Here is a 27,291-nt window from a genome sequence, read left to right on the forward strand (position 1 = left end):
TGGCTTCCTCTGGAGGCTAATCTCCCCAGAAGCCAGGAAAGGAGTCAGCTTTTCACTCACCCAAGCAGTGGCTCCAAAAGGAGAAGATCCAAGAGCAGTCTTACCAAATGCTATAGTCCCAGGTCTACTCTGAAGAATGTCCTCCACCAGCCTCCAAATCCTCAAAAGAGCTTGAAGACTGCACTCACAGGAAATTGCAGCCACTTTTAACATCCCTTCTTTTCATCACTTTGTGCCTTTTTCTACTTTACAGGGACCAATTGCACTTTAACTTTGCTTAGGACTGAGTTGTCACCCACTTTAGCATGTGGGTTGTGGACCTCTCCAACTCATGTGTTAAGTAGGGTGTATATGCTTCTGATAAAATTTAAAAGTAGGTGAGGGGAGAGTTAATTCCATCTTCATAGTTTTTTGGGTTTTTTTCTAATTCCTTCCCCCCACCCCCATTACCTTATCTACCTTTAGAGGTTCTTCTCTGTTCTTGGGGTAGAAGGTGCACTGCTCCAACCAAGGTTGGAGTACTTTTCTCTGGTGCTGTTCCCCTGTTGTTTTGTGTGCCAGGTTGGACCCCACTCCACTGCTTCCCTGTCCCTGCCATGCCCCAGCTCTAGGGGCTGCAGCCTCAGGTCTTCCGCTGGCACATGAGTGTGGAGTTTCTTGTTGGTCTTCTGGTCTCCCTCTCTGCTCTCTACCATGTGGGAGTTCGGGGTTTCCTGCCTTCTATACATGTGTAGAGTGGCTCAAACTAGAGTCCTACTTGTTCTGCAGCTTTGTTGCCTCTGAAGCGTCATGGCATGTTGGCATCTCAAAGTTCTGATTCATCTTACACGTGCCGGACATTCTGAGTTATTCTTTCTTACCCCATTGAAATGTGTTCCTCCTGTTTTCCTTTGCTTTGAGGCAATTTAAATTTTTTTTTTTTAATGTAGGAATTAGGGCAGTGGGAATGTCCTTTACTTTACCTTCCTGAATATAGCTCCTCCACAATTTGTTTTGAATTACCTTTTTAAAAAACTTCATCTCACTTATAAATACCAATTTGCAATAAACATGTTATTCCAAGTTCTAGCCAAATTGAACTACCTGCTATTTCCCAACTAAAAACCGAATTTCATTTCCTGTTTCATAGAGATGGAATGCCAAATTTGGAAAAGAGTAAGTTTGTCTCAAGCTTTTGGTCAACTTTGTATCTTCATCTAATCATTTAGAATTTTTATCTTTTAAGGTTTAATACCTGGAAATTGTTTCCTACTTCCTGTAGTTGTTGGTATACCCTTCATTCTCAAATGTTTAAATTTTCAATTCCTTCAGTAAGATGTAAATTCCTCGAGAGCAGGAACAGTTTTAAATTTTGTTTTTTATCCATAGTGCCTCATAGGCTCGTTAAAAATGCTTGTTGAATGAAAATATAGCTTATTGTGCCAAAAAAAAAATCCCTTTTCTACTTGCTTTCAAGTCTGTGTTATCCTGGCTTTTGGTCTTTGTTTAGCCCTAGCCTTCCTATTTGCTTTTCTATAGGCTAGATTTTTCTGCCTTTTTTCTAAGAATTTCCTTGCTTTGTTGTATTTATTCTTTTTTCTTTCTGTCCTGAATTTTTATTCTCATTTATATCTTATATCTTTAATCTCTTTTGTGTTCTCTGTGGATGTTTGCTCTGTCTTCTAATTAATTTGCCATTTGTGCCTTACTTTACAAGTATCAATACATGAGGGAAATAAGGTGGATGGAAGCTGTGTGCTGTCACACAATAGAACTGTTTTCCAAAATTGTGTGATTGAATTCTATTCTGTCTTCCCCATGATCATTTTTCTTTCCTTGGTTAGGGTATCTTAATTCTTTGGTAGCTAGTTGCTCAGTAGCTTCAGTTTCCCTTCTTTCTCCTAAGGGAGGCACCGCAGTTACGAGGTGGTCTTCTGGTGTGCCAACACAAACCTAAATTAAACCTATCTTAAGGTCTTCATCTCCTATCATAAGTATGTGCACCTTTTTGCTCCTGGGAATGCTTTTCAGTGGGATCTTCTTGCCCTGTTAGGGTAAAATTTCTTTCTTTCCTCCAATTTCAATTTCTCTCTTCTGTTAATCTCCTCCCATTCTCTTACAGCATCTCTTCTTTTTGAGAGATTGTATAAGGCTTGATAAGGGTTTATTATATACCCCTCTGTCCTCCACCTCCCTTTCCCACTTTTGTACCTTTGAGGGTTTAGGGTTATGGTCTAATCAAAGGTTATCAAATTTGGGGATTAAAATTTATTATGGGAATTTTAAGTGTCAGCAGATTTCTTATTCATTTTTGCTTATATTTTATCCCCTTGTATATTAAAATTTTTTTCTTAAGGATTTTTTACCTTACAAATTAGCCTTTTTCTTGTTTAAAGTAACTCTGGAAAGAATTCTGTAGTAATCACACTTATTCATTACCTTTCTTGTATTTCTTTTGTTTAGAGGGAGTGTTTGCAAGCCAAATATTGTTATTTGTCTCTGCCCTTCCCCTCCCCCCTGACATGCTTCAAAAGGCACCTCTTTTATGTTTAAAGTACATTTTTAAAAACTCCTGATTAAATTCAGATTTGTGACATGTGCCATTTTGGTCATCCTTCTTCTGGTCTGATTTTCTTTGGAGGTCATCTTTCATCTCCTTTGCCTCATTTTCAAGCTGATTAATTTTGGCTTTCAAGACACTATTTTGTTTCCAGATGATTTATTTTGCTTTTTAAGTTCTTTTCCCAGTTGTCTTCAGCCTCTCTTAATTATTTTTTTGAATTGTTTTTTGAGTTCTTTCAAACCCTGTGTCCACTTTGCTGGAGTTTGTGTGTTTTTGCTTGGTGTTCCTTGATCTTCCTCTGTTTCATTTGCTCTTTGTTCATTGCCTGGATAGAAGCTTTCGATTGTAAATTTTTTCTTTTTCTGTTGTTTACTCATATTTCTCCCTTCACTTCCCATGCAGTTGCCTGTAGTCTTGATCCTCTCATTTTGTGCTGGATCTGTGAATTTGGGCTGTTCCGTTCTGCTGTTTGATCAGGTAGTCTGATCTTCCCAGGCTGACAGCAGAAGCTGAGGAGCTAGGCTTCCTGCCCTGTGGTCAAGGTTGTTGCCTGTAGTTTGTTGCAGCCTTTGCTCCTTGGAGCTCAGTCAGAGAGGCTCTCAGATCAGTTTATGGGGGGAGGGGTATTGGAGGTTGAGCTTCCCTGCCCTCTGAGGGCTTCTTATCTGCCCTTATTGATGATATTGAGCCAGGGTAGGAGTTGATCTGCAAAGCTGGCTGTACCCTGAGGCCAAAACCTCCAGAAAAAGGGCGGGGTGTGTGTGTGTGTGTGTGTGTGTGTGTGTGTGTGTGTGTGTGTGTGTGTGTGTGTGTGTGTACGCGCGCGCGCGCGCGCGCATGCAAGATGGAGACTTTCAGCTGCAACTGGGCTGCCTGCTCTGTACTTCTCCTCCAGCTACCTCTATATTGCCTGTGTTCTAAGCCCTGAGCCTGGCACAGCTTTGCTGGCAAGGTTCTCCCTCTGGACTAGTCCTCTTGCCTGCCCAGAGATTCCAGTTACCGCTGGAGGCCCAATACTGTAGATGTGTCCTGGGACCTTCCTTCTTCCTTCCCCTTAAACCTGAGTGTTATAGATATAGAGTTCAGGCTTTTTTGGGGGTGTACCTTTTAAGTTGGCTCCAGGAGGAGGGTTCCCTAGCTCTGTCCTATTGTTAGATTTGGTTTTCAGTCCCCTGGAAGCATTGTGTTTTTGATGGGTGAGGAAGGGTTTTTGGAGGTCTTAATTTTTGCTGCCTCTAAGCCGCCATCTTGACTTCACCTCCTCCTGAGGAAATGTCTTGAGCACCAGAATATACCATATACCATACACCAAAATACCATTTTGGGCTGCAATTTGAGTTTGCTTTTTGGAATATATTACTTCATTTCTTTCCATAGTTTTTAGTGGTGTGTAATTATCTAGTATATTAGATTTTCCTTTCTTCTGTGTTTGAAGGTCCTTCTCCTGTTACCTTATAGAACTTATTTGTTTTTTTTTTGTCATTAGAATTGTTAAATTTAACAACTGCATCTTGTAGTGTGAAACAGGATTTTTTTTTTCTTAGAGTTGATCTGTAGTTTCTTTTGATTGTAGCCTTTTTTTAATATTCAGAATTTCTGGACAGTTTTCTACAGTCAGTTCTCAGTATTCTTGTGTGTTTACTTTACCTGTCCCACCTGGCTTTCCTATTTTTGGTATATACCAAAGTGTGCCCCTCTTTCAGGCTTAGGAGAGAGTAGGAGGGTGTTTTGGACAATTTCTGAAGCCTCAGGGGCTAACCAAAAGGCCACCTTTATTTAAAGGCAGCCTAATTTTTGCCTAACCCTTTCTTTTCCTCATGTGGTTGGGCACTATGCAGCAGACATGGATTCTAATGTGAGTCCAAGGAACAAATCTGTGAGTTGGTAGATGGAAGCTGTTATAGGAGGGGGGTGCTGAATGCTTTAAGGTTAGCATTTATTTTCAATTCCCAAAACTATAATCTTTAATTCAGCTCATTGTTCTATATCTGTACATAATTTTTTTTCCCAGTGAATGATTTAATGGGGACTAGTAAAAATGTCTAGTTCATTATTTTATTGGTCACAAGACAGAAGTCACACATAGCTTTTAATCTCTTGGCTTTACTCAAGGTTACTTGTCCTCAGATCTCAAACAAAAATGATGTGGATAAATTTTAAAATGAGAGAGCCAATCTATAGCCACATAAAATTAAGACTATATTAAATTTATAAATCTGTAATTTCACAACTTCTCTACAAGAAAATTAGAGTATTATATAAATTTACTGTAGCTTGAATTTTTAAAAGGTATTTTTCATAAGTTAAAAAAATTTTTTTTTTGTTTTTAGTATTTAGCATTTACATGTGGCTTAATCAGAGGTGGCTTATCAAATTTGGGAATAAAAAGTATTGTGACGGCTGAAGTGTCAGCAATGCCAGCATGTAAGTAAAGTTTCTCTTTGTATTTTTTCAAAAATATTTATTGTATTTGATAAAAACATATATGTAGTATGCTATATGTTGTAAATATAACATACTATATGTAGTATAAACATATGCAAAAATAAATTTTAGCCAATATAGAATTATACCTTATAACATAAAAGTAAAAAAAAAGAAATGAGGACTTATTGAATTTAATTTTAATTGTAGCAAGAATGTAATTGTCTTTAAATGGGAGTCTCAAATTCAGTCTTAATTATGATAGCATGTATATCTCCCTTTTTTCTGGGGAAATTTCAACTACTAGAATAGTGTGATTTTATTTAAATTGTAATAATTTGCAGCTGAATATGGCTTTATAATTTACAAAGTGCTTTAACATCATCACTGAATGCTAGGGAGGGAACTGAATAACCAATTAATACTTGAAAAAGAAACCTTTCTGTAAATTAACAATCCTTTTTTACTTGAAGTCCTCTGATAAGGGGGAATCCATTCACTCCTAAAGCATTCCAATTTTGGACAGTTCAAATAGTTCTTTCCTTATGGCAAGTCTACATTTTTCTTATTTGCAACTTGTACTCATTGTTCTTAGTTCTCCCCTCTAGAATCAAGCAAAACAAAAGTTTCTCTTCTTAAAGCCAGTTCCTTCAATATTCTCATTTGATAGTATTTTTTCCCTTTGGGATTCTTTTAAATGGTAAACTCCTTTTGCATTTAAGATGATGATATATGAACAAATTTTTTTGAAAGTATCTCCTCCTCTCCTAACAAATCTTTTGTTAGAGCTGCTAAAAAAGGAGTAGGATTGAAAGGAGAGAAAAATTGGTGACCAGGCTTGTTTTTGTAATATTAAGATGTACTGTTCAATAAATATTTCTTTTTTTGTAGGTAAATTTCAAGTGATGATACAGAAGATGTAGCATGTTCTCAAATGCTTCTATGATGTAAAGAGATTGTTATTCATGTATAAAAATTTTTGAGTAGTAACTTTTGACTTACTGGCATTGTCATAAGTTTCTACATTACATTGATTCATGTAAGCTATGTGTTAATTTATTAGATGATGTAATATTCACTCTCAAATAAAATCACCATAGAATAGTTTATATATTATCTGATAGAATTGGGAGTGTTTCAAAGAAAACTTACTGAGACACTACACTGTACCTATATTACAGTATGCCACATGCAACTTTTATTTCATGAAAAAATTATTAAATAAGCACACAACCAAGTAAAAATATTTTTGTGCTTCTGCTTTATTGGTTTATGATATTTATTTGACATTTAAAAAAGGGCAAAACTGAAGTCTTGGCTGAATTAGCAAAGGGAAAAAAGTTAGATTTTAATTTTTTGTTTAAATATTTTCTCCCAATTACATAAACAATCTTTAACATTTTTTTTTAAAATCTGAGTTCCAAATCCTTCCTTCTCACCCTCTCTACCTCCCTAAGTCATTAAGCAATCTGATACAGATTTTACATGTGTGATCATCTAAAAAATTTTCCAACATTAGTCAGTAAGTGGATTTAAAAAAAAAAAGTTGGAGGTATGTTAACAATGAACTTAAATGGTAGTGCAGCTTGGTGGCTGAGTGGATTGAGAGTCAGGCCTAAAGACAGGAGGTCTTGGGTTCAAACTCAACCTCAGGTATTTCCTAGGTGTGTGACTCAGGACAAGTCACTTAATCTCCACTGTCTAGCCCTTGCTGCACTTCTGTTTTATAACCAATACACAGTATTGATTCTAAGACAGATGATAAGGGGTTTTTAATTTAAGGGAAAAAAACCTTAAATGATTCTATAAGCAACACTAGAATAAAGTTTGTTCTTAGTAAAAACAATTTTCAGATTTGTATGAAGAGACTTTGTATTTGTCTGGTCATGGCACTACAAAAACTAGGATTGGAAGAGAATTTCTGGGATCAGCAAGGGTAGAAATCAAGGGTGTTTGGGAACAAATCAAATTGATGGGATGGGTACCCATGAGATAAATGGTTAAAGGGATTATATTTCTAAAAATACATGAGACCATCGAGGGTGACTCTTCACATGCAAAGATTATTTGTCCAAGTCAATTTCACTATATTCAGCTAATGGATAATTAAGAACATTCGTTCTTCAACCATATTAGTTGACAGGAATATTCAGTTCCAACAATTTTAAACTATTTGTTGCACATATTAAATAAAATGTCTGTTTTATATTGAGTATTCCACATAGTTTTACCAGTGGTATTTAATAAATATTGTTTGACTTAATATTGATTCATTTTTACTTTCAATTCAGTTTGTTTTAATCTATTCCTGAGAACATCTAGGTGGCTTCAGGTTTTACTTTTTCACTTTATTTTGATCAGTGAGTTATTAGTATCCAAATCTCAATTACAGCAAAAGAAATTTTAAAACTTGTTTGCACCAAATATTTTTAGCATTCATATTTAAGAATGTAATAACTTTTTATTATTTAGAAAAGGTTCTTATACAAGGCATTTCACTTCTAGAATGACTTTTAATCTTTCTAAAAGGTATGTAAATTGGAGACACTTGAACAAAACTAATGACTAACTACGTAACATACTGCTCAGCCAGTTTAGTCTTTTAAAACATAACACTGATCTTGCTAGGGACATTAATTTCAGTAAAGAGATCAAGTTTAAGATTCTTACATCATTGAAATATTGATGAAACCTGCCTTCATGTGGGCTATTTGGCTTGCACAGTAGTAATTTCCTTGTTTCTTTTACATCTTAAATATTTATATCAAGATGGTTCATCAGCCAGGTCACGCTGATCAAAATACCTATTAAAAAGATAAAATTTTAGGACTTATGGAGAATTCAATTTATAACTAGTCATCACACAAAGCAATGGCAAATCACTAGTGACCCCCAGTAAGCTGGTATCTTAAACTTGTTTAAAGGACTAGGACAGGGGGGCAGTTCAGTAGCTCAGTGGATTGAGAGCCAGGCCTAGAGACAGGGAGGTCCTAGGTTCAAATCTGGCCTCAGACACTTCCCAACTGTGTGACCCTGGGCAAATCACTTAACCTTCATTGCCTATCCCTTACTACTCTTCTGCCTTGGAACCAATACACAATATTGACTCCAAGATGGAAGGTAAAGGTTTAATAAATAAATAAATAAAGGACTAGAATAATTTCTAACTCTAAAAAATAAGCATGCCTTCTAAACTTTCAAGTTGACATCTGATTAAAATATATTTCCTTTTTTGAAACTCAAAATGTTTGCTAAGAAAGTATAAAGGAAGCATGCCATTTTATGATTCCCTGGTTTACTAACAATTCTCAACAGTTGAGTTTTTTAATAATGGTCACATAGGTCAAAACAGTTTTTTAAAAAACCAAAACCAAACCACATCTAGTATGTATTTTGTGTGTACAAACACACATAAAAGTTATTTGTAAGCACTTACTATAAAATACAAAGTAAAAAATAAAAAGGTTTTATTATACCTGCTCACCAAACAGATCAATAGATTCAAAGCAGGTACTCGCTCATCTTCTTTACTCTCCTAGAAAAGGGAGGAATATAAAAATATGTTTTATTTGTTTTTTTAGTTCCACCAAATTTCCTTTAAAAATACAAAAAAAAAGAACTTTTGTTGAAGAATTTATTATTTATACTATTTTAGAATAGCAGAAAATCCTCAAATGGAAAGTATAATATTGCTGAATCAACACCTTGTTTTTTTTTTGGAAGTCTTTAAAACAATAAAAAATTCTTTAATTTTTGCAAATCCAGAAAATATACCTAATAACAAAAAGAGGGATTAAAATAACAATCATAATTCAAATGTTTTTGAAAATAGAGATAGTATATTTAGACTTGAAATTTAAAGTCATTTGATTTTGATATCAAAAGTCTTACTAGCAGACTAATGACAACAAAACAACTGGCATCTGCTAAAATTATGAACAATATATTTTGCTATGTTATTTGACATATAGTCCAAAAACATTCAGTACCTGTACATAGAAGTACAGCCATTTTCATGGTGAGAATCAAAGGCAGAAAATTGGAACTACCAAGAAAACATTGTAAAAATAGATGTTAAACCCTTGGCAGATGCAACCAGAAAGAAACTATTTTTTTCTTGATTATTTTATTTGGTCATTTCCAAACATTATTCACTGGAAACAAAGATCATTTTCTTTTCCTCCCCGCCCCCCCTCCCACCACCTTTCCCTCTCCCATAGCCGACGCACGATTCCACTGGTTATCACATGTGTTCTTGACTCGAACCCATTTCCCTGTTGTTGGTATTTGCATTAGAGTGTTCATTTAGAGTCTCTCCTCAGTAATATCCCCTCAACCCCTGTAGTCAAGCAGTTGCTTTTCATCAGTGTTTTTACTCCCACAGTTTATCCTCTGCTTGTGGGTAGTATTTTTTTAGATCCCTGCAGATTGTTCAGGGACATTGCACTGCCACTAATGGAGAAGTCCATCACCTTCGATTGTACCACAATGTATCAGTCTCTGTGTACAATGTTTTCCTGGTTCTGCTCCTTTCGCTCTGCATCACTTCTTGGAGGTCTTTCCAGTCTCCATGGAATTCCTCCACTTTATTATTCCTTTTAGCACAATAGTATTCCATCACCAACATATACCACAATTTGTTTAGCCATTCCCCAATTGATGGGCATCCCTTCGTTTTCCAATTTTTGGCCACCACAAAGAGTGCAGCTATGAATATTCTTGTACAAGTCTTTTTCCTTATTATCTCTTTGGGGTACAAACCCAACAGTGCTATAGCTGGATCAAAGGGCAGACAGTCTTTTATCACCCTTTGGGCATAGTTCCAAATTGCCCTCCAGAATGGCTGGATCAATTCACAACTCCACCAGCAATGAATTAGTGTCTCTACTTTGCCACATCCCCTCCAGCATTCATTACTTTCCATAACTGTCATGATAGCCAATCTGCTAGGTGTGAGGTGATACCTCAGAGTTGTTTTGATTTGCATCTCTCTGATTGTAAGAGATGTAGAGCACTTTTTCATGTGCTTATTAATAGTTTTGATTTCTTTGGCTGAGAACTGCCTGTTCATGTCCCTTGCCCATTTATCAATTGGAGAATGGCTTGATTTTTTGTACAATTGATTTAGTTCTTTGTAAATTTGAGTAATTAAACCTTTGTCAGAGGTTTTTATGAAGATTGTTTCCCAATTTGTTGCTATCCTTCTGATTTTGGCTACATTGATTTTGTTTGTACAAAAACTTTTTAATTTGATGTATTCCAGATTATTTGTTTTGCATTTTGTAACTCTTTCTAAGTCTTGCTTGGTTTTGAAGTCTTTCCCTTCCCAAAGGCCTGACATGTATGCTATTCTGTGTTCACCTAATTTTCTTATAGTTTCTTTCTTTATGTTCAAGTCATTCACCCATTTTGAATTTATCTTGGTGTAGGGTGTGAGGTGTTGATCTAAATCTAATCTTTCCCATACTGTCCTCAAATTTTCCCAGCAGTTTTTATGAAATAGTGGATTTTTGTCCCAAAAGCTGGGATTCAACACCTTGTTTTAATAAGGATCCTCAAGGAAATCTCCTTGCTGATAAAAGTAGTTCTAGGCTGGAAGAGTTGAAAGTGAAGATCTTTTTTTTTTTTTAGCCTTTTGCTCAGGAGAAAAAACTTAAAACTTGCATCCTAACAACTAGTGTCACCTACATTGTGGAGATCAGTTGAGGAAGCTTCATAATCCTAAAAACTGAAAACCTAAACCAGAAGTCCCTGTAAGTCTAAGAGAGAGAAATAAGAAAGGTTTGTCCTAACTTATATGGTATGATAATTGAGAGAGTACATAAGAGATTTCACAAGATTTTCTTCTAAAAAAGGCAGACCAGGGATATTTGATTTATAGTGATGAAGGGCAAGGCTAAAATATAAATGCTGGAAGCTTGACACTGTAAGATTTTTATACTTGTCAAAGATGTTTGATTATTCACAAAACAATGAAATAGCTAGGTCAGTGACATTCTGAATTAGGAAAAGTTCCCATATGATTTAGTGCAGTCTTCAAATTTTTTTTTTTCATTCAAACCTTCCATCACCATCTTAGGGTACTGAAGTGTTTTTCTGATAATATAAAATGCATCAAATATGCTTTGGAAACTAAAGCATTACATAAATTTAAGATATTTGAAATAAAAAGTTGCAACTTACCACTAAGAATCTTACTTCCGCGCACCTTCTTGCAAGTTGCCTAATTAATGAATGAGCTTCAGGCAGTAATGGTTTTTCAAGGCAAGCTAACAAAGCATAAAGCCATCTTCCCTGGAGGAATTAAAAATCAGTTATGTATGTGCATATTTGTATATATGTAAATAAGCACTTTAATAAAATATTTTCTATAAGGTCTTATCAAATAGTTCTTTCACTGCCTTCTTCAGGGGATCTATTTTCTATGGCACTTTGAATAAAAGTGCTGGCCTTGGAGTCAGGATATTTGAGTTTAAATCCTAACTGCCACTTATTGGCAGTGTAATCTTGCATGAGCCACAACCTCCTTGAACTCAGTTTCATCATTTATAAAATGAGGGGAAGAGAGGGCAAACCTGGGTTTAAATTCACTATGTACAACCTGTTATAAATGAGTTATGGTCTAACAAAAAAAAATTAAGAGGTCAAAAGTCCCGAATTTAGTAAATCACAACATCCTTGAACCTTGGTTTCCTCATCTGCAAAATGTGGTGCAAGGGGGATGGAGAGAAAGGGCTGCTTTAGATTTTCTCTAAGGTGTCTTCCAAAATGAACTTTCTGATAATACTAACAACACAAATATTCTTTGTTACAAATAAAATCATAAGAGAAAACCCGGATCTGTAATTTCACTGATTTAAACAACTCCCAAGAGAGGAAATTCCCTCTACCAATACAGACTGAGACCTTATTAGTAACTTAAAGACTTAGTTGCCTCCAGCACTGAGAAATTGAGTGACCTTCCTGGGGTCATATACCTATTCAGAGGTAGGACTTGAATCTACATTGTCCCGGCTCTAAGGCAGGATTGCTACCAAATAAAATAGAGGTGTCACATGTGGCCCATAATACTCTCAAGTAACCTGAGCCAGATCACAATGTAACTGAGAAATTAAATATCTAAATATGAACAAAATGTACAATAAAAGATAGCATTAATGTACAGTTTTTTAAGTCAATGTATGGCCCACAGGGATTCTTATGTACTGTTTAGTAGCCCTTTTTCTATCTGAATTTGACATCACTGGATTATATATAATATGTTGCCTTGTGAATAAAACCTAAAGAGATGGTTTATGAGACAGCTAACCAGATCTCAACAGGGAATGCTAATACAGGAAGCCTTTATTTCCTAAGGTAGGGAAACCCATCAGAACACATGCATATGTTAGACTGTTTTCCTTTGTTATCTGTAGAAAAATTCTGAGTTAACTGATCCCTGTGTCTAAGATGGGAATGTGTTATCCATGAATTAATGTTTTGGTACCTTTTCATAAAATTTCCTTGGATATGTCATATTCTATGCTGTATCATGCAACCATTAGCACAAAATTTGAACAAATTTGTTCAAATTATTAGTTATTGCAACATTAATCTAAGAAACATTAACTTTATCCCGTGAATGTTTTGAAAACACCACCACAGAATACAAGTGAGCTTGAAGTGAACAAGAATCTGGCCATACCACAAAAGCAGATTCTCAAGTAAAATGTCTATATGGTTTGCTGTTTAGGCATGACTGACTCTTTGTGACCTCATGGACTAGAGGACACCAGGTCCTTCCCTGTCATCTCTCAAAGTCTGTCTAAGTTGATGTTTGTTGTTTCTATAACACTAATTATCCATCTCATTTTCTGCTGTTCCCTTTTCCTTTCGCCTTCTATCTTTCTCAACATCAGGATCTTTTCCAATGAGTCCTAGCCTCTCCATATGTGGCCAAACTATTTAAGCTTCAGCATTTGATCTTTTAGTGAATAGTCTGAATCAATTTTTTAAGTTTTGACTGATTTGATCTCTTTGCTGTCTAAGGGACTCTCAAAAATCTTCTCCAGCACCAAATTCAAAAGTGATGATTCTGCAGCATTCAGCTTTCCTTATAGTCCAACTCTTGTAGTAATACATACACAAAACTAAGTATATGGACTTTGTTGGCAAGGTGATATCTGTTTTTTATTATTATTATTTTTTAGTATACTATTCAGACTTCAGGTTTAGATTTGGGGAAGTAACCTGAGGGCTATTGAGTCCAATCTTCTCATTTTACAGATGAGAAAACAGGTCCAAAGGAACAGCTAGTGTCAGAGGCAGGTTGTGACTTAAAAAAAACCATAAAAAACTATTTAAATAAAAGTGAATAGCAACACTAAATATGTAAAAACAGTCAGAAATAATAATGAAGGTTTTGTTGGGCTTATTAATAAAATGTAATCATACCCTGACTCCTATTTTGTACTCAGCCAAAGCACAAATTAGTTATTAGTTTTTGAGATATAATTACATGTATTCCCTATTGTAAAGATACCCACAAATTTGAAGATAATGAGGGGAAGGTCATAGATCCAGAACTGGAAAGCACCACAGAAGTCATCTGGAACAAGACTGGTTTAACAGTATATTGCTGGACTGGGAATGAGGAAAGCCTGAGTTCAAATTCAGCCTCAGAAATTTACTAGCTGTGTGATCTGGGAAAGTCACATAACCTCTCAGCCTTAGTTTCTTTATCTGCAAACTGGGGATGATAATAATAGCACTTCATAGGGTTGTTGTGAAATCAAAGGAAATACATATGTAAATTGCTTTGCCAACCTCAGTACACACAAATATTAGCTAACATTATCATCATCTAGTCCCCTCACCTCATTTTATGCAAGAGGAAATTTGAGACTGGGAGAGATTTAAATGACTTATCCAGGGTCACACTGCTAGTAGGTGGCAAAGCCAGGATTTAAACTCATATTATGACTCCAATAAAGCTTTCTTACCACTGGATTGAGAGGTAAAATATTATAGTAGAATGGAGTTACAGACTTCAGGTTTGAACCCTGGCTTTTAACACTGGACAAACCGCTTGAGCCTCAGTATCCTCATCTATAAAATGAGCCTGGTGACAAAATGAAATTGAGCTTCAAAGAGCAAACACTGAGACACTCTACATACCATTAGATGAAATTTCCGTAGTGGATGTTTTATTACAGGGGGGAATCATGTAAAGATGACAAACATTAGAGGAGCTATGGAAAACAGATCCTCTGGGACAGTGATGTCAAACTCAAATAGAAGCAAAGGCTACTAAACAAATATAAGAATCCCTGCAAGCCAAATATTGACTTAGAAAACCCCAAATTAACATTGATTATATTTTATCTTGTTAAATGTTTTCCCAATTATATTTTAATTTGGTTCAAGTGGACTACTGTGGGCTCCATGTTTGAGCCTCTGCTCTACTGATGTTTGAATTGGTTCAGGCATTTTGGAAAGCAATCAGCTACTACACTTGATCTTAGTCAAAAGGCTGAGAAGTGATCTTTGAAAGCAATCAGGATCTATGAGCAGAAACTTCATATAACTCAGTTATACTATTATCATATTTACAGAAATCAAGAGAAACCGAAGAAAGAAAAATTTTAACAGCCTTTTGTTGTACCTAGAAATTAGAACCTGAGAAGGTTCCCTATTAGGTTGAAGTATATAAATGGGAAAACCATAAAGCATTTTTACTAATCCCAAATAGCCCATAACAGTAAAGGTACATCTTTTCTCTGTATTTTACCAACTTAAATATGTATGTACCCTATAACTATGCAATAAAACTGAGAAAAGAAAATCTTATGGTCTTGAAAGAATAAATGTTCAGATGCATCTTTAAGCTCATAAATATTGCTGTAAACTACAACCCATCCCGTGACTCTCATCCACAGACTCAAAAATTTGCCACAGGGGATCCACCCACTGTAGTGGAGGTCTCTCTTGCTTTCACCTAAACATAACAAGGGGATAATAGAACACTTTGGCTGGCCACTTGGGATCTTTCACTTTTGTCATGTGAATAACCAATCTCTTTCTGTTATTACAGTTCTTTGACAATATCCTTTACTCCTTTCCTTACTAAGAGTTCTTTATTGGTAACATGTTGCAGCCTGCTCATATCTAACATGTGCTTCAATACAATGCTCCTCTTTAGTTCTTACACTGATGTCCCAGATTTCATTTAAAATCTTGGATGACTAGAAAAGTGTTGGTGTCTAGAACAGAAAGAGGAAAGGTTAGAAGGGGTGAGAGTTTAGGGGCCAGGGAAGCAGGGAAGATAAATGAGTTCAAGTCTGGATCCATTGAATTTATTTAAGATATCCAATTTAAAATGTTCTGTACACAGTGATGTGGGTCTGGAGTGTAGAAGACTAGGAACTGGATATATAGATCTGGAAGTTATCTGTACAGATATGATAACTAAACACATAGTGGGGGTCTATGTGAATATAAATAAGGCCATCAAGTAAGAGCATCAAGATAAAAGAGAAGGTCCAGGGCAGTGGCTTGGAATGTCCCTTGGTGGATGATGTTTTGGTAAAGGGAGACTGAGAAGTCGAATAGGTAGGAGGAAAACCAGAATGGAATTACAGAACAGAGTACTGAGCACATAGAAAGGGAAATGGGAGGTGGGTGACAAGATCAGATCTGAGCTTTGGGGAAATCAACTTGTAAACTGTGTGGAGGATGAGCTGGAGTCTAATGATTCTTCTGAGTCAATTGTATCAAATGTTGCAGAAAGGAAAAAAAGAATACGAATTGAGAAAAGGCTATTTTAACAATTAAAGGCACTATTCCTCCCTTCCTAGTCTTTCCAGTACTAGCTGCATTTCTCTCAAACTCCTCAAATAACTGGTCCTAGATGGGGAATCAAGCCAGACTCTCTTTACTACTATCACTCAGCAACCTCCTGAAGCTCAGGGGAAAGTGCTCAGCCACACAAGTGGAAGGTTTAGAGGTAGGATTTCCACCCAGGTCTTCTGACTCCAGAACCAGTATCTTTTCCATTGACATTACTCCTCTGTTATGTAGTGGATTCCATCTCACTAGAAAGGCATCTTGTGGGCACACTGTAGGACTTCTCATTCAAGTATGGGGTGTACTAGATAAGTCAGTCTCTTATGGTAAAACCTTAAAGGTAACACTGGAAAAAATATTGGATTTGGAGTCAATGAAACTGGGTTTAAATCCTAGCTGTTTCATTTGTCATCTGTGTGACATTGGGCAAGTCATTCACCTCTCTGGGTTTTAATATTTTCATCTATAAATCAAGGGGATTTGATTAAATGATCTGAGAGCTCTTATAGCTCTAAAGCTGTGGGCCTTGGCTAAACCTCTTTTCTTTGATGTTTTCTTTAATTTTTATAAACAACTCAAAGTCATTCAAAGTCTACTGAGATGAATAAGGTAGATATCTATTGTATTGTAGTCAAAAACAAGGCATAATTTTTAAAAATTGGCTCTTGTATACCTTTAATAGAGTGGCTGTAAAAGCAATTCTATAAGAGGAGCTCTAGAAATGTTTAAAAACAATATAGTGTCATTTGAAAATATTTTGAGGAATGACAATTCATTTAGACATGTTCTATTTTTAAATTACCCAAGTTACTTTACACTCATAGTGGGTGCACAGACATTATAACAACATAAAGACATAAGGTTTGATCTACACTATGAAAGTAGGAAAAAAAATAATACCAATTCAGGAGTAAAGTCTTTTTCTCCAAACCAGTTAATCAGGTACTCTAGGACACTAGTTATTGTTGCCTTTTAAAAATAAGAAATTTTATTAGTGAAGAAAGATTATCCAAGACATTTTTAGCATATAAGTTTCATACAGTTGTTAAAAGCATTTTTATGTGGAATATGTATTCTTTATGCATTTCACAGGAAGATAGCATCTGTACTATAATTAGTTTGGATTAGGTGGTTGCCATGAGAACTAGGCTCAAGAGAATTAGTCAATGATATACTCCTTGTTCCAACTATTACTTAGGCTTAAATCTCGCATTCAGTAAGGATGAATATAGGTATGTCTGAAGGGAGAGGAGGGAAGGAAAAAGAAACTTGAATAAATACCTTACATTTACTAATTACTTCAAGTTGATCAAAATTTTATGATGAAAGTTTCATTGGTATACAAAGATACAAATGCTAGAATTCATTAAAAACTATTGAAAATGTTTTTTTTTTAATGTATTTATATATATTTTCTGGCTGTATGACCCTGAGCAAGTCATTTTAACCTCAGTTGCTTAGCTAGCTCTTACTGTTCTGCCTTGGGCCCAATATTTAATATTGATTCTAAGTGAAAGATAAAAGGATTTAAGAAGAGAATATAATGCTTTGTGACACCTACTAATATAATTTTTTTGAACATTTTTTACAAGACTGGAATGATATGAACAGCACTTGGATATGAGTCTACTATCAAGGAATAAACATCAACAGGGAAGTAAATCTCTGTAATATGTATGGAGCTGGAGCTTTTTGAGGTAACTAGGTAGCAAAGTGGATAGCGCTGGCCCTGTAGACAGAAATACCTGATCTCAAATCCAGTCTCAGACACTCACTAGTTGTATGACACTGGGCAAGTCACTTAACCTCTGCCTTAATTTCCTTCTCTGTAAAATGGAGATAACAACAACACCTAGCTCCCAGGGTTGTTGTAAGGATAAAATGAGATAACACTTATAAAGTTATTTGCAAAACTTGAAGCACTCTACATTAGCTATTATTATTACTTTAACCATTAATATATCAATGTTTAAAACTATCATTTGCAAAAAAGCATTTGGTCTTGAGTTTCCTGAGCACTATTAGTAAATTTTAAATTAAACTAACAAAAAAAGTTAAAGATATTTTATTGGTTCCAGCGCAGAAGAAAAGTAATAGCTAAGCAACTGCAGTTAAGTGACTTGCTCATGGTTACATAGCCAGAAAGTATAAATAAATGAAATTACATTTCATAGAATATTTTATTTCCTTTTTTTCAATTTCTCTTCCTCCTTACAGTATCTAATAGTAATAGACAAAGAAAAATAAGTATTAAATTCTTATTGGCTATGGCTCAGAGCAATTAAATAAGTTAACAACAGTTTATGAAGGATTTGAGCCCAAAGTATCCATTTTTTCCTTTATTCATATAGAAACTATCAATTATAAATGAAATTCAATTCATAGACACACACACACACACACACACACACACACACACACGCTCTTGTGAATTTTATTTAATTTGGTCTGGGCATGAGGTGTTACTGGAGAAGGAAAACCCCAGGTAAGGAAACTCCCTTTACTCATATAGACAATTTTGCAACTTATAGTCTTAAAAATTGCCTTGAGCATTGAGAGGGTTAAATGACTTACCCAAGGTCACATAGCTACTGATGTGTTAGAGGCAGGACTTGAATCTTGGTCTTTTCCTGACTCTAAGATCAGCTGTCTATATCATACTGCCTCATTTTAGAATTTATTATTATATATTTAATGCTTAATTCTAAGTCTTTATGTCTATGACTTAATTCTAAATCATAGAGGTAAAATTTAATTGAACTATGTTTTCACCCAGTATTATACACACACACACACACACACACACACACACACATATTTACACACATGCAAATACACACTTTATTGTAAACATATTTTCTCTTAAATTGAGTTTTACCTGATTCATCCTGCTAACAATACTAAGCAAGGGAGGAAAACCAATCTGTAAAAAAGAAATACAGTACTAAAATATGATTAATAATAATAGAAAATGTTCATTATTTTAAATGGGGAACTTTCTATACACAAAAAGAAAAATGTAAAATTAATTCTATTGGTTTTTAGACTATTAGAACATGCATGAGAATATTAGTGATGCATGAAAAAACAATGACCTCAAAAATTAAACATTTGTTTAAAAATACAATATCTTTCTAGTCAACAAAAATTGTAGCACATGTAAATAGGGACAAAAATGGAATATTTTTTGAAAAACAGTATTTCTGAATTTGAACTGTTCAGTAAAATTAAAAAAAAAAAGACTTGTACTAAGAACAACTGTGATATCTTTATTTTGCATCAGGTGCTTACTTTTTTCCTTTTTATTTTTACTACCCAACATTTATATTTTATAATCAAAGATGGCTTACAGCATAGCTTTATACAAGTTGGATTTACAAAGTACTTCTCTCAACAAAATTCTATAAGTGGATTAGATTCTATTCTATTAAGAAATCTTCAAATAAAGCTAAACTTTATGAAGAAATGCATACATTAGAGACTTGTCAATCCTGATGGGATATAACAAAAATTATAATGGATTAGTTATAGAAAACTAAGTGTTTTTTTCTTAAGTTAGTGTTTTATTATTGTGCAGTGTAGTAAATAACTACATAAAAATATAACAGTTTTTAAATGTGTTAAGTTTTTTATTGAAGGACTAGCTTTAATAAGCACAGAGGGTCATCACTAGTAGGTTGACCATGGCAATCCAACCCAAAATGGAAAGAACGTTAGATTGCAAATCAATAAATACAGGATCTAGCCATGGTTTTACCAATAACTTGCTCTATGATCCTGGGCAAGTCATGATCTTGCTATGTATCAGTTTCTTAATTTGTGATATGAAGATATATAGCAATTTGTCTGATCTCCATGCACTCGTGTTAGATAAAAGATATGCAACTGCTCTGGAAAAGTTAATAATGTCTGAGATGTTAACATTAAAATGATTAAATGTGAAAAAAAAATTTCCTGTCTTGTTTTATCAAATATATATTTTCAGCAGTCAATAGCTTGGTTTCATCTACTTTATCTTTTCAAATAAGCATAAATATTTTGTCACAATGATTTTATACCATAACCTTTTTCTAATTGTTTCTCCTGTGTTAAGCCCTAAGTATATTTTAGCTTTTAGGGAAAAAAGGAAAGATTTTTACTTTTTTTGGTATTTATTACAGTGCTTGGCCCAGAGAAGGTATTCCCATTTATTTGTTAACTTGTCAGTCATCTAAAATGTTGCTCCTGAGGGAACTGAGACGGCAATTAGGACAGCAAGTATTTAATTGTGGGAATCAAATGAACCACGACTTGATCTTGTGAAACAATTCCACAGCCAGCTTATTTTCTATTCAATAATGGATCTAGTTCCATTTTTCTGTCTTGTGGGAAAGCTATTCAATTGTGAGAATTGGGAGAAAACTTTATTGCAATGTTTGAACCTAGCCCTACATGACTGGGAAACTGAACCACCTGTACCTATTGTTTAGAGACCCTAAAATACCTAAGTTATGCTGACCAAAACCCCAGTCAGATTCCAAGATTGATGCAAGATGATCATAACTGTACAGCTCAAGTAACTCATATACCTTATCTGAAAACTGGTCCTATACTGAATAATTATTTATTCTTTTCATGTTCTTTTGATTGTTCACACATAGTTGTGAGGTGGGAGTAGATAAGACACTTTTTTTGAATTTAGGGAATGGTACCTATTCTTTCCCTCCAAACTTGGGAAAATCTCTAATCTTTCGAAAATTCGATTAGAAATCAGATTACCTAATGTTGCATTATTTCCTTTTAATTGGCTTTACCTTCCTCCCTTGTATTTGGATTCCAGGCTTAAGCTGAAGAAGACAACTGGTCCCAATTTGTTATGTAGTTAGTTAGTATGTATTGCTTAATAGATTGATTTGTTCAGAAGAGCAAACTTTTGTTTCCTCAGTCATTTCATCTTTCATACTCCTTAGATTTCTAATAACTTGAATCTACCCAAACCTATAAAGGCAAGTCAGAACTACAACATCTCACCAAGAATTATTCTAAAACAGTCATGGATTACTTTGGGCAAGATGGCCTTTAAGGGTTCTTTTGTAATTCTGATTCTAAGGTACTATGCTAAGTGCTTAACAAGTATTATTTCACTTGATACTCATAGCCATCCTGGGAGGTAGGTGCTGTTATAAACTGAGGCAAACAGAGGTTAAGTTATTTGTACAAGGTCTTGAAACTAGTAAGTATCTGAGGCTAGATTTGAACTCAGATCTTTCTGACTGCAGGCCCCAATGCTCTAGCCAATTAACCCACATAGCTGTTTCATGATCCCCTGAAACAGCTTATCTGTAACTTCTTAATTTTTTTTTTAAAGAGTATTCTTACTTAGAAAATAAAATAAAACAGATATAAGGGTCATCATGATTTTGCCATCTTAAACACATCACCTACCTGCACATAGTCTATTCCTGGATTTTCACCTGTAGTTGTTGCAATAGACATTTCAGCATATAATCTTTCCCCCAGACAAAATTTTTTCCAGCCTTCTTCATCTTCGCATTTTGGCTGAAAGACGTGGAAAAAGTTTACTTTTATTAAGTTACTGGCACTTTGGAAATTCCAAATCAGGAAATTTGGAAAGCCTTTGGAAATTTATAAGATAAAACAGACTTTATTGTACAATAGTTTGAAAATTTATCACAAACTCATTTCTTATACCCAAACTGAGATGCTGATGCCTAAATTTCCTCCACTGAAGCTTCTTAAACTTGTTTTTTTATTTGATCTCTCTACGAATGTAAGGCATGTACTAAATAGAATTGGATTCCTGTTTAGGTTGATAGGATATGTTAAAAAAAAAAGTCTATATATTTCACGTCACTTCCTCTCTCTGACCGTTTTTCACAGAGAGGTGGCTCTCTCTCTTTTTTGCAGCGGAGGAATTGAGCTCAGAGTCTCTCTCTTGGAGACGTTGGGTTTGACTAGCGGTTTGGTCCGTGGCAGCATTTTGGCGTCTTGGTGTGGATAAGGTGAGGCGTCTTCCATGAGCTCTCTCAGAGTTTAGGCTGATTCCTTTTTTCCCCCCTTTACCTTTTCCTAAAATGCCATCCTCCTAGGAAACCCCTCAACTCAGAGGAGGCCTTGTGGCTGGAAGGTCTCTGAACTCCCCTTGGCTCAGACAAGGCCGGAGAAATCTTATACCCTTTTCCCTCTCTCTTCTTAATTCTTTCCCTCTATATTAATTAAATGACTATAAAATTCCCAAACTGATGAGTATTTTTATTGGGATTTAGAAATTAAATCCCTGGAGAACAAGTAAATTTATAGTCAGTCTCAACCCTAAATTCACCCCTTACAATGCTAAGCTTCATAAAGGTACTAGCAGGGCAATGATAGTACACCTGGTTCTTATTTATGGTACTTTTATTGAAATTTTAAAAAACTCACTCAATAAGAAAACCCAAGAAAGCTCATTTCAAGCTCTCTATAAATGTTGAAGACATATTTCACATCTCAAATATTGCCAGACTAAGATTCTATAAATAAAAGGAAAGACCTATCAACCTCAAGATTTAAAGATTTAAAGGGTCAGGCCAATAAAATAAAATAAAACAAAACAATTCTGTGGATTAAAATACTACACCATATCATTAATTCTTTCTTTTTTTCACATTACTGATACTTGCAGTTATGGACAGAGAAAATGGTGAAAATTTTGTAAAAATGAATTCTTGTTCTACCCCAAAGAGATAATGGACAAAAAGACTTGTACAAAAATATTCATAGCTGCGCTCTTTGTGGTGGCCAAAAACTGGAAAACGAGGGGATGCCCATCAATTGGGGAATGGCTGAGCAAATTGTGGTATATGTTGGTGATGGAATACTATTGTGCTAAAAGGAATAATAAAGTGGAGGAGTTCCATGGAAACTGGAACGACCTCCAGGAAGTGATGCAGAGCGAGAGGAGCAGAACCAGGAGAACATTGTACACAGAGACTAATACACTGTGGTATAATCGAACGTAATGGACGTCTCCATTAATGGCGGTGTAATGTCCCTGAACAATTTGCAGGGATCCAGGAGAAAAAAACACTATTCATAAGCAAAGGATAAACTATGGGAGTGGAAACACCGAGGAAAAGCAACTGCCTGAATACTGCGGTTGAGGGGACATGACAGAGGAGAGACTCTAAATGAACACTCTAATGCACATACTAACAACATGGCAATGGGTTCAAATCAAGAAAACATCTAATGCCCAGTGGATTTACGTGTCGGCTATGGGGTGTGGGGGGGAAGAAAAGAAAATGATCTATGTCTTTAACGAATAATGCTTGGAAATGATCAAATAAAATATATTAAAAAAAAAGAATTCTTGTTCAAGGTTAGTAATAAGTACAAATGAACTTATTATAAGTGAATACTCACTCACATACCATGGTGACATTGCTATCCAAATGTTGTGATTTCCAGTGATTTTTGTGTTTGTTCACACTCTAAGAAAGAAAAGAGATTTAAATTTTGTGTTTTAATTTATTTAATGTTAGTCAAATAGGATATTTGTTTATGAGGGAAATGATTGCATATAATAAAAAATTAAAATATTCCAGAAACATTAGTAAGTAAATTCAGTAAGTATTTGTTAGATGTGTACTGTGGATAAGCCACTGGGCTTAGCTATGGGTAAATAAAAATGAAAAGCAGTTTTTGTTGTCAAAAAGTTTATATTTTATTGGGAGGCACAATATGCAGATAAGTAAATCCAAGGCAATTTGACAGAGGACCAATTGGTAGTAAAATTTGCTTCCCAAAAGAGCCAAGGAAGTATATCTTTTACTGTGAAATAGCAACTAATACTATAACAATTTAATATCTTATTTATAAATGAAATAATGACCTTTATATTTAAAAATAATGAATCCTATTTTTCTAATAGATTATAAAGAAATAAATGTTAAGGTAGGGTTTACTTGGGCAATTTATAATTACCTGGCGAATAGTTGAAAATTGTGCTACTTGCTGTTGTTGCCATTTAAGTGTTGGAGAATATCCTTCAGGAGCAGGCTGGCATCCTGAAAGCTAGAAAACAGCCCCAAAATGTTACACTAATAATGTTATAACAAGATTCTGATGACTTCAAGAACATTACATAGTCAGTCAACAAGTATTTATTAGGTGTGTTTATCATGTGCTAGGGGTTGTGCTAAGTGCTTAGTGATACAAAGAAAGGTAAGAAAATAGTTCCTGCCTTTAAGTAGCATAGATTCTAATGAGAGAATCAACATGTAAATAACTACAAACATACAAGACATATACAATGTGTATATGGAAGGTAACTTGAGAGGGGAAAGGACTAGTAGGGTTAAGGGGTAGGAAATATTTAGATAGAAGCAGGAGAGAGCAGTGTCATGAAAACCTTGAGGAGACAGTATCCTTTAAGAAAAGATGATTGATTGTGTCGATGCTTCAGAGAGGTGAAAATGGTCAAGAAAATGACATTAAACTTGACAATTCAGAGATCATTCATAACTTTGGTGAGGACAGTGTCAAACAACCAATACAGTCTGAAGCTAGACTGTAGAAGGGAAAAGGGTGAAAAGAAAGCAGAGGAATTGAATGTGATGACTTCCTTAAAGAGTTTAATGCATAAAGGAGAGGAAAGGTAGCTAATATGGATGGCAGAATCAAATGAAGATTAAGGATGGAGGAGCCAGGGGCATGTTTGTAGAAAGAAGGAAAAGATATTTGTATGTATATATACATACACACACACATATACAAACAGATATATACGTATATACATACATATATAGGAAAAATTAAGAATAATATAGGATCATAAATGGAGAGTTAGAAGGGATTTCAGAGGTAATCTAGTACAAGTCACATTTTACAGATGAGGAAACTGAGGGCCGGAAAGGCTTAGGGATGGTGTCTCCAAGGTTAGGCATGTAGTAAGGGGCCAAGCTAAGATTTAAATCCTGGCTTTCAAATGACGTACTCTTATACTAGAATGACTAAGTAATATTTATGCTTCTATATTTCAAGAATCTGTTAAGTTACCAACTATGCTAAACTCTTATGTCTTACTTTATAAACTGTCTGATTAGTTGTGGTCAAACCCAAAACTAAACCGACCTCCACCCCCCAAACCCCCCAAAACTCAAACCTTTGGAAAAAACATTTGGTCCTCAACTCTTGTGATAAGCAAACCTGGCTAGGCTAATCTTTGAATAATAGCTTGTGTCTGGATATATTAAGAGGCACTTAAAAATGGCAGAAGTCCCTCAAATGGCAGAAAAGATTAGAAAAGAACAGAATGACATATTTACGAGTTCACTTTGAAACAGAGAAATAGTCTAAACTACATAAGTGCTAGAGAAGTAATACGGTTCTTCATTTCTAAAATCTCTAGTCTTAATAATAAATGCCCTGAATTTAATCCAACAGCTTGAAAATTACTTTAAGTGTTAATATTCTACTTAGTAAGATGTAAATTTATAGGATAGTTTGGTCAAAAGAGAGCTGGCCTTGTCATCAGGAAAATCTGGGCTCAAGCCCTACCTCAGACACATCCAGGCTTTGTGACTAGGAGCTAGGTTCTTCTCACTGTCCCTAGAACTTTCTTAGACTACAGATTTAAAGAGCTGCATACCTATATTCATAAGGAGGATTCTTCACCCAAGAATTCCCAACAATAATGAAATAATAGGTTTGGGTCCTCCCCTTCTCCCATAAAACTTATTAGTTTATTACATTGACAGAGCATAGAAATAGTTCACACAATCAGTTAGAAAATTACTTGAAATGAAATCCCCTCCATTTAAAAGGTAGACCAGCATGCTAATTCTCTAGCTAGACTACTACCTTTTGAAAAGAAATGAAAACTTTATATTGGATTAAAATACACACATATAGTTGTGGAACATGAAACAATTATTTAGAAAAAAAACCAAAATTTATTTTAAAGTAAAAAGAGTTTAGCTTAAGATACCTGGAGGTCTGTTGCTAATAAAATGACAGTACTATAATATGACATACTGTTAAATAGAGGCTATATAACCAAATATCTTTGTTGATCAAATTCTATGAGCTCCCTGACAATAAGGGACTGTTTTTGCCTTTCTTTGTAGTTCCAGCAGTTAGCACAATGCCTGGTACAGGGTTGGTAAATACTTAATTTGACTTCTGACTCTTGTTCTACATCCTCTTGACTAAGCCTAATACACTTCCATAGTAGACTTCAAAGGTGGTATTATCCTCAACCACGAGGATGAATTATGGTTTCTGAAATACTTAAAAAAAATAGTCTCAGACCTGAGAATTTTGTAGTCTTTAAAAAGAACAAAGACAAGGGGTCTAATGTTTCAATTGTGCATTTTTAAAGGGAGACATTTCCATTACAGAAAAAAATGCTTAATTACACATATAAAACTCACTGAAACATTCACAGTTTGCTTCCTTTTCAACTTCTTTGGGTCAATGTGTGCCACCACAACATCTGGACACTGTGCAGCTTCAAGCCTACAAATGAATTTTTTAAAAAATGAGACTTTTTTATTTTATTATTAGTTTCAGGAATGTTTCCTTATTTGCATTTTTAATTAGACGAGGAGGTCTCGGGAGAGTTTGCTCGGCTGCATACCCAGCTCCGCGAGGCTGGACCCCCGACCCGTCCCAAGGCAGCGGAGGCTCCCTCCCAGAGGAAGGAAGTGCCCCCAGGGTTTGGACGTGGCGCCCCCGCCCCCACGCGCTGCCCCAGCCACGTAGTTGCGGCCAGGCGGGCAAGCAAGGGGGAACGGGCCCATGGGCGATTCCACCCACGCCCTGATCCTGAGGGGGGAGGGGGAACGTTTGAGCCTAAGGCTCAGAGCCAAGCCACTCACTGGACCCGTTTCAGGTATTCCTGGGGCGTCCGAGGCGGCACGGAGGGGTCGAAGTCTTCTGCCAAGTCGCAGGGCTCCACTGGTAAGAGGCGGGGCATCAGTTCTTCCACCGCCGACTCCATCGTCTCGACCCGGGGGGATTCCGCCCAGCTGAGCCGCGGGATAAGCACCAGGCCCTGCACATGCGCGAGCCACAGGTCTCGAGCATGCGCATAGTGAGTTGTTTGAGCTCCCTCCCTTCCTCCTCTCCTTTTCCAGCTCGCCTGCAGAAGGACGGGTCTTAGGTAGCCCGCTGTTCGTGTACAGATTCCATCGGTCACTATGTTTAATAGAGTTTAAAGGGGAGCTTACAGTGCTTGAAGACTTCAGTCTTCTGAGCCTTCCCCTGCCCACCTTTCTCCTAGGAAGGGAAGCTAGAGCTTGGTGCCAGAGGCTAGCCACTGCCCTCTTCAGAGTGAGGGGGTACTGCCTAAAATGTTGAGTCGTTTCAGTCAAGTCTAACAACTCATTTCCCCATTTGGGGTTTTCTTGGCAAACATCCTGGAGTGCTTTGCTATTTCCTTCCCTAGCTCATTTTACAGATGAAGAAACTGAGGCAAACAGGGTTAAGTGACTTGCCCAGGGTCACACAGCTAGTAAGTA

The 27,291-nt window shown here is 35.7% G+C and overlaps 2 protein-coding genes across 5 annotated transcripts in view; one reads left to right on the forward strand and one right to left on the reverse strand.

Moving 5' to 3' along the window:
• The window catches only part of TRAPPC6B (trafficking protein particle complex subunit 6B), a 21,109-nt gene extending 13,880 nt beyond the window's left edge, over positions 1–7,229 (forward strand). For both annotated transcript variants that reach the window (XM_007507801.3, XM_056810998.1), the window contains 2 exons: positions 4,873–4,966; positions 5,858–7,229. In XM_007507801.3, coding sequence (XP_007507863.2) covers positions 4,873–4,966; positions 5,858–5,889 — 126 coding nt within the window. In that variant the 3' untranslated portion in view covers positions 5,890–7,229. The remainder of the gene's footprint in view (positions 1–4,872; positions 4,967–5,857) is intronic.
• Positions 6,211–27,120, reverse strand: GEMIN2 (gem nuclear organelle associated protein 2). Of its 3 annotated transcripts, none has more exons than XM_001379091.5 (10): positions 26,650–27,120; positions 26,203–26,287; positions 23,753–23,842; positions 23,200–23,259; positions 21,215–21,328; positions 18,669–18,713; positions 16,691–16,759; positions 11,150–11,260; positions 8,443–8,501; positions 6,211–7,770 (listed from the first exon to the last, which is right to left on the reverse strand). In XM_001379091.5, the coding sequence occupies exons 1-10, from the start codon at positions 26,769–26,771 to the stop codon at positions 7,731–7,733; spliced, it is 795 nt and encodes a 264-aa protein (XP_001379128.2). In that variant the 5' UTR covers positions 26,772–27,120; the 3' UTR covers positions 6,211–7,730. The 3 variants fall into 3 exon arrangements, with proteins under 3 accessions (XP_001379128.2, XP_056666975.1, XP_016283773.1); XM_056810997.1 differs by having other exon boundaries at positions 18,669–18,734; positions 26,650–26,979; XM_016428287.2 differs by lacking the exons at positions 16,691–16,759; positions 18,669–18,713 and having other exon boundaries at positions 26,650–26,849.
• Positions 27,121–27,291: the final 171 nt, after the last annotated feature.

This window comes from Monodelphis domestica, chromosome 1 (assembly GCF_027887165.1).
Source record: "Monodelphis domestica isolate mMonDom1 chromosome 1, mMonDom1.pri, whole genome shotgun sequence".
Lineage (NCBI taxonomy): Eukaryota > Metazoa > Chordata > Mammalia > Didelphimorphia > Didelphidae > Monodelphis > Monodelphis domestica.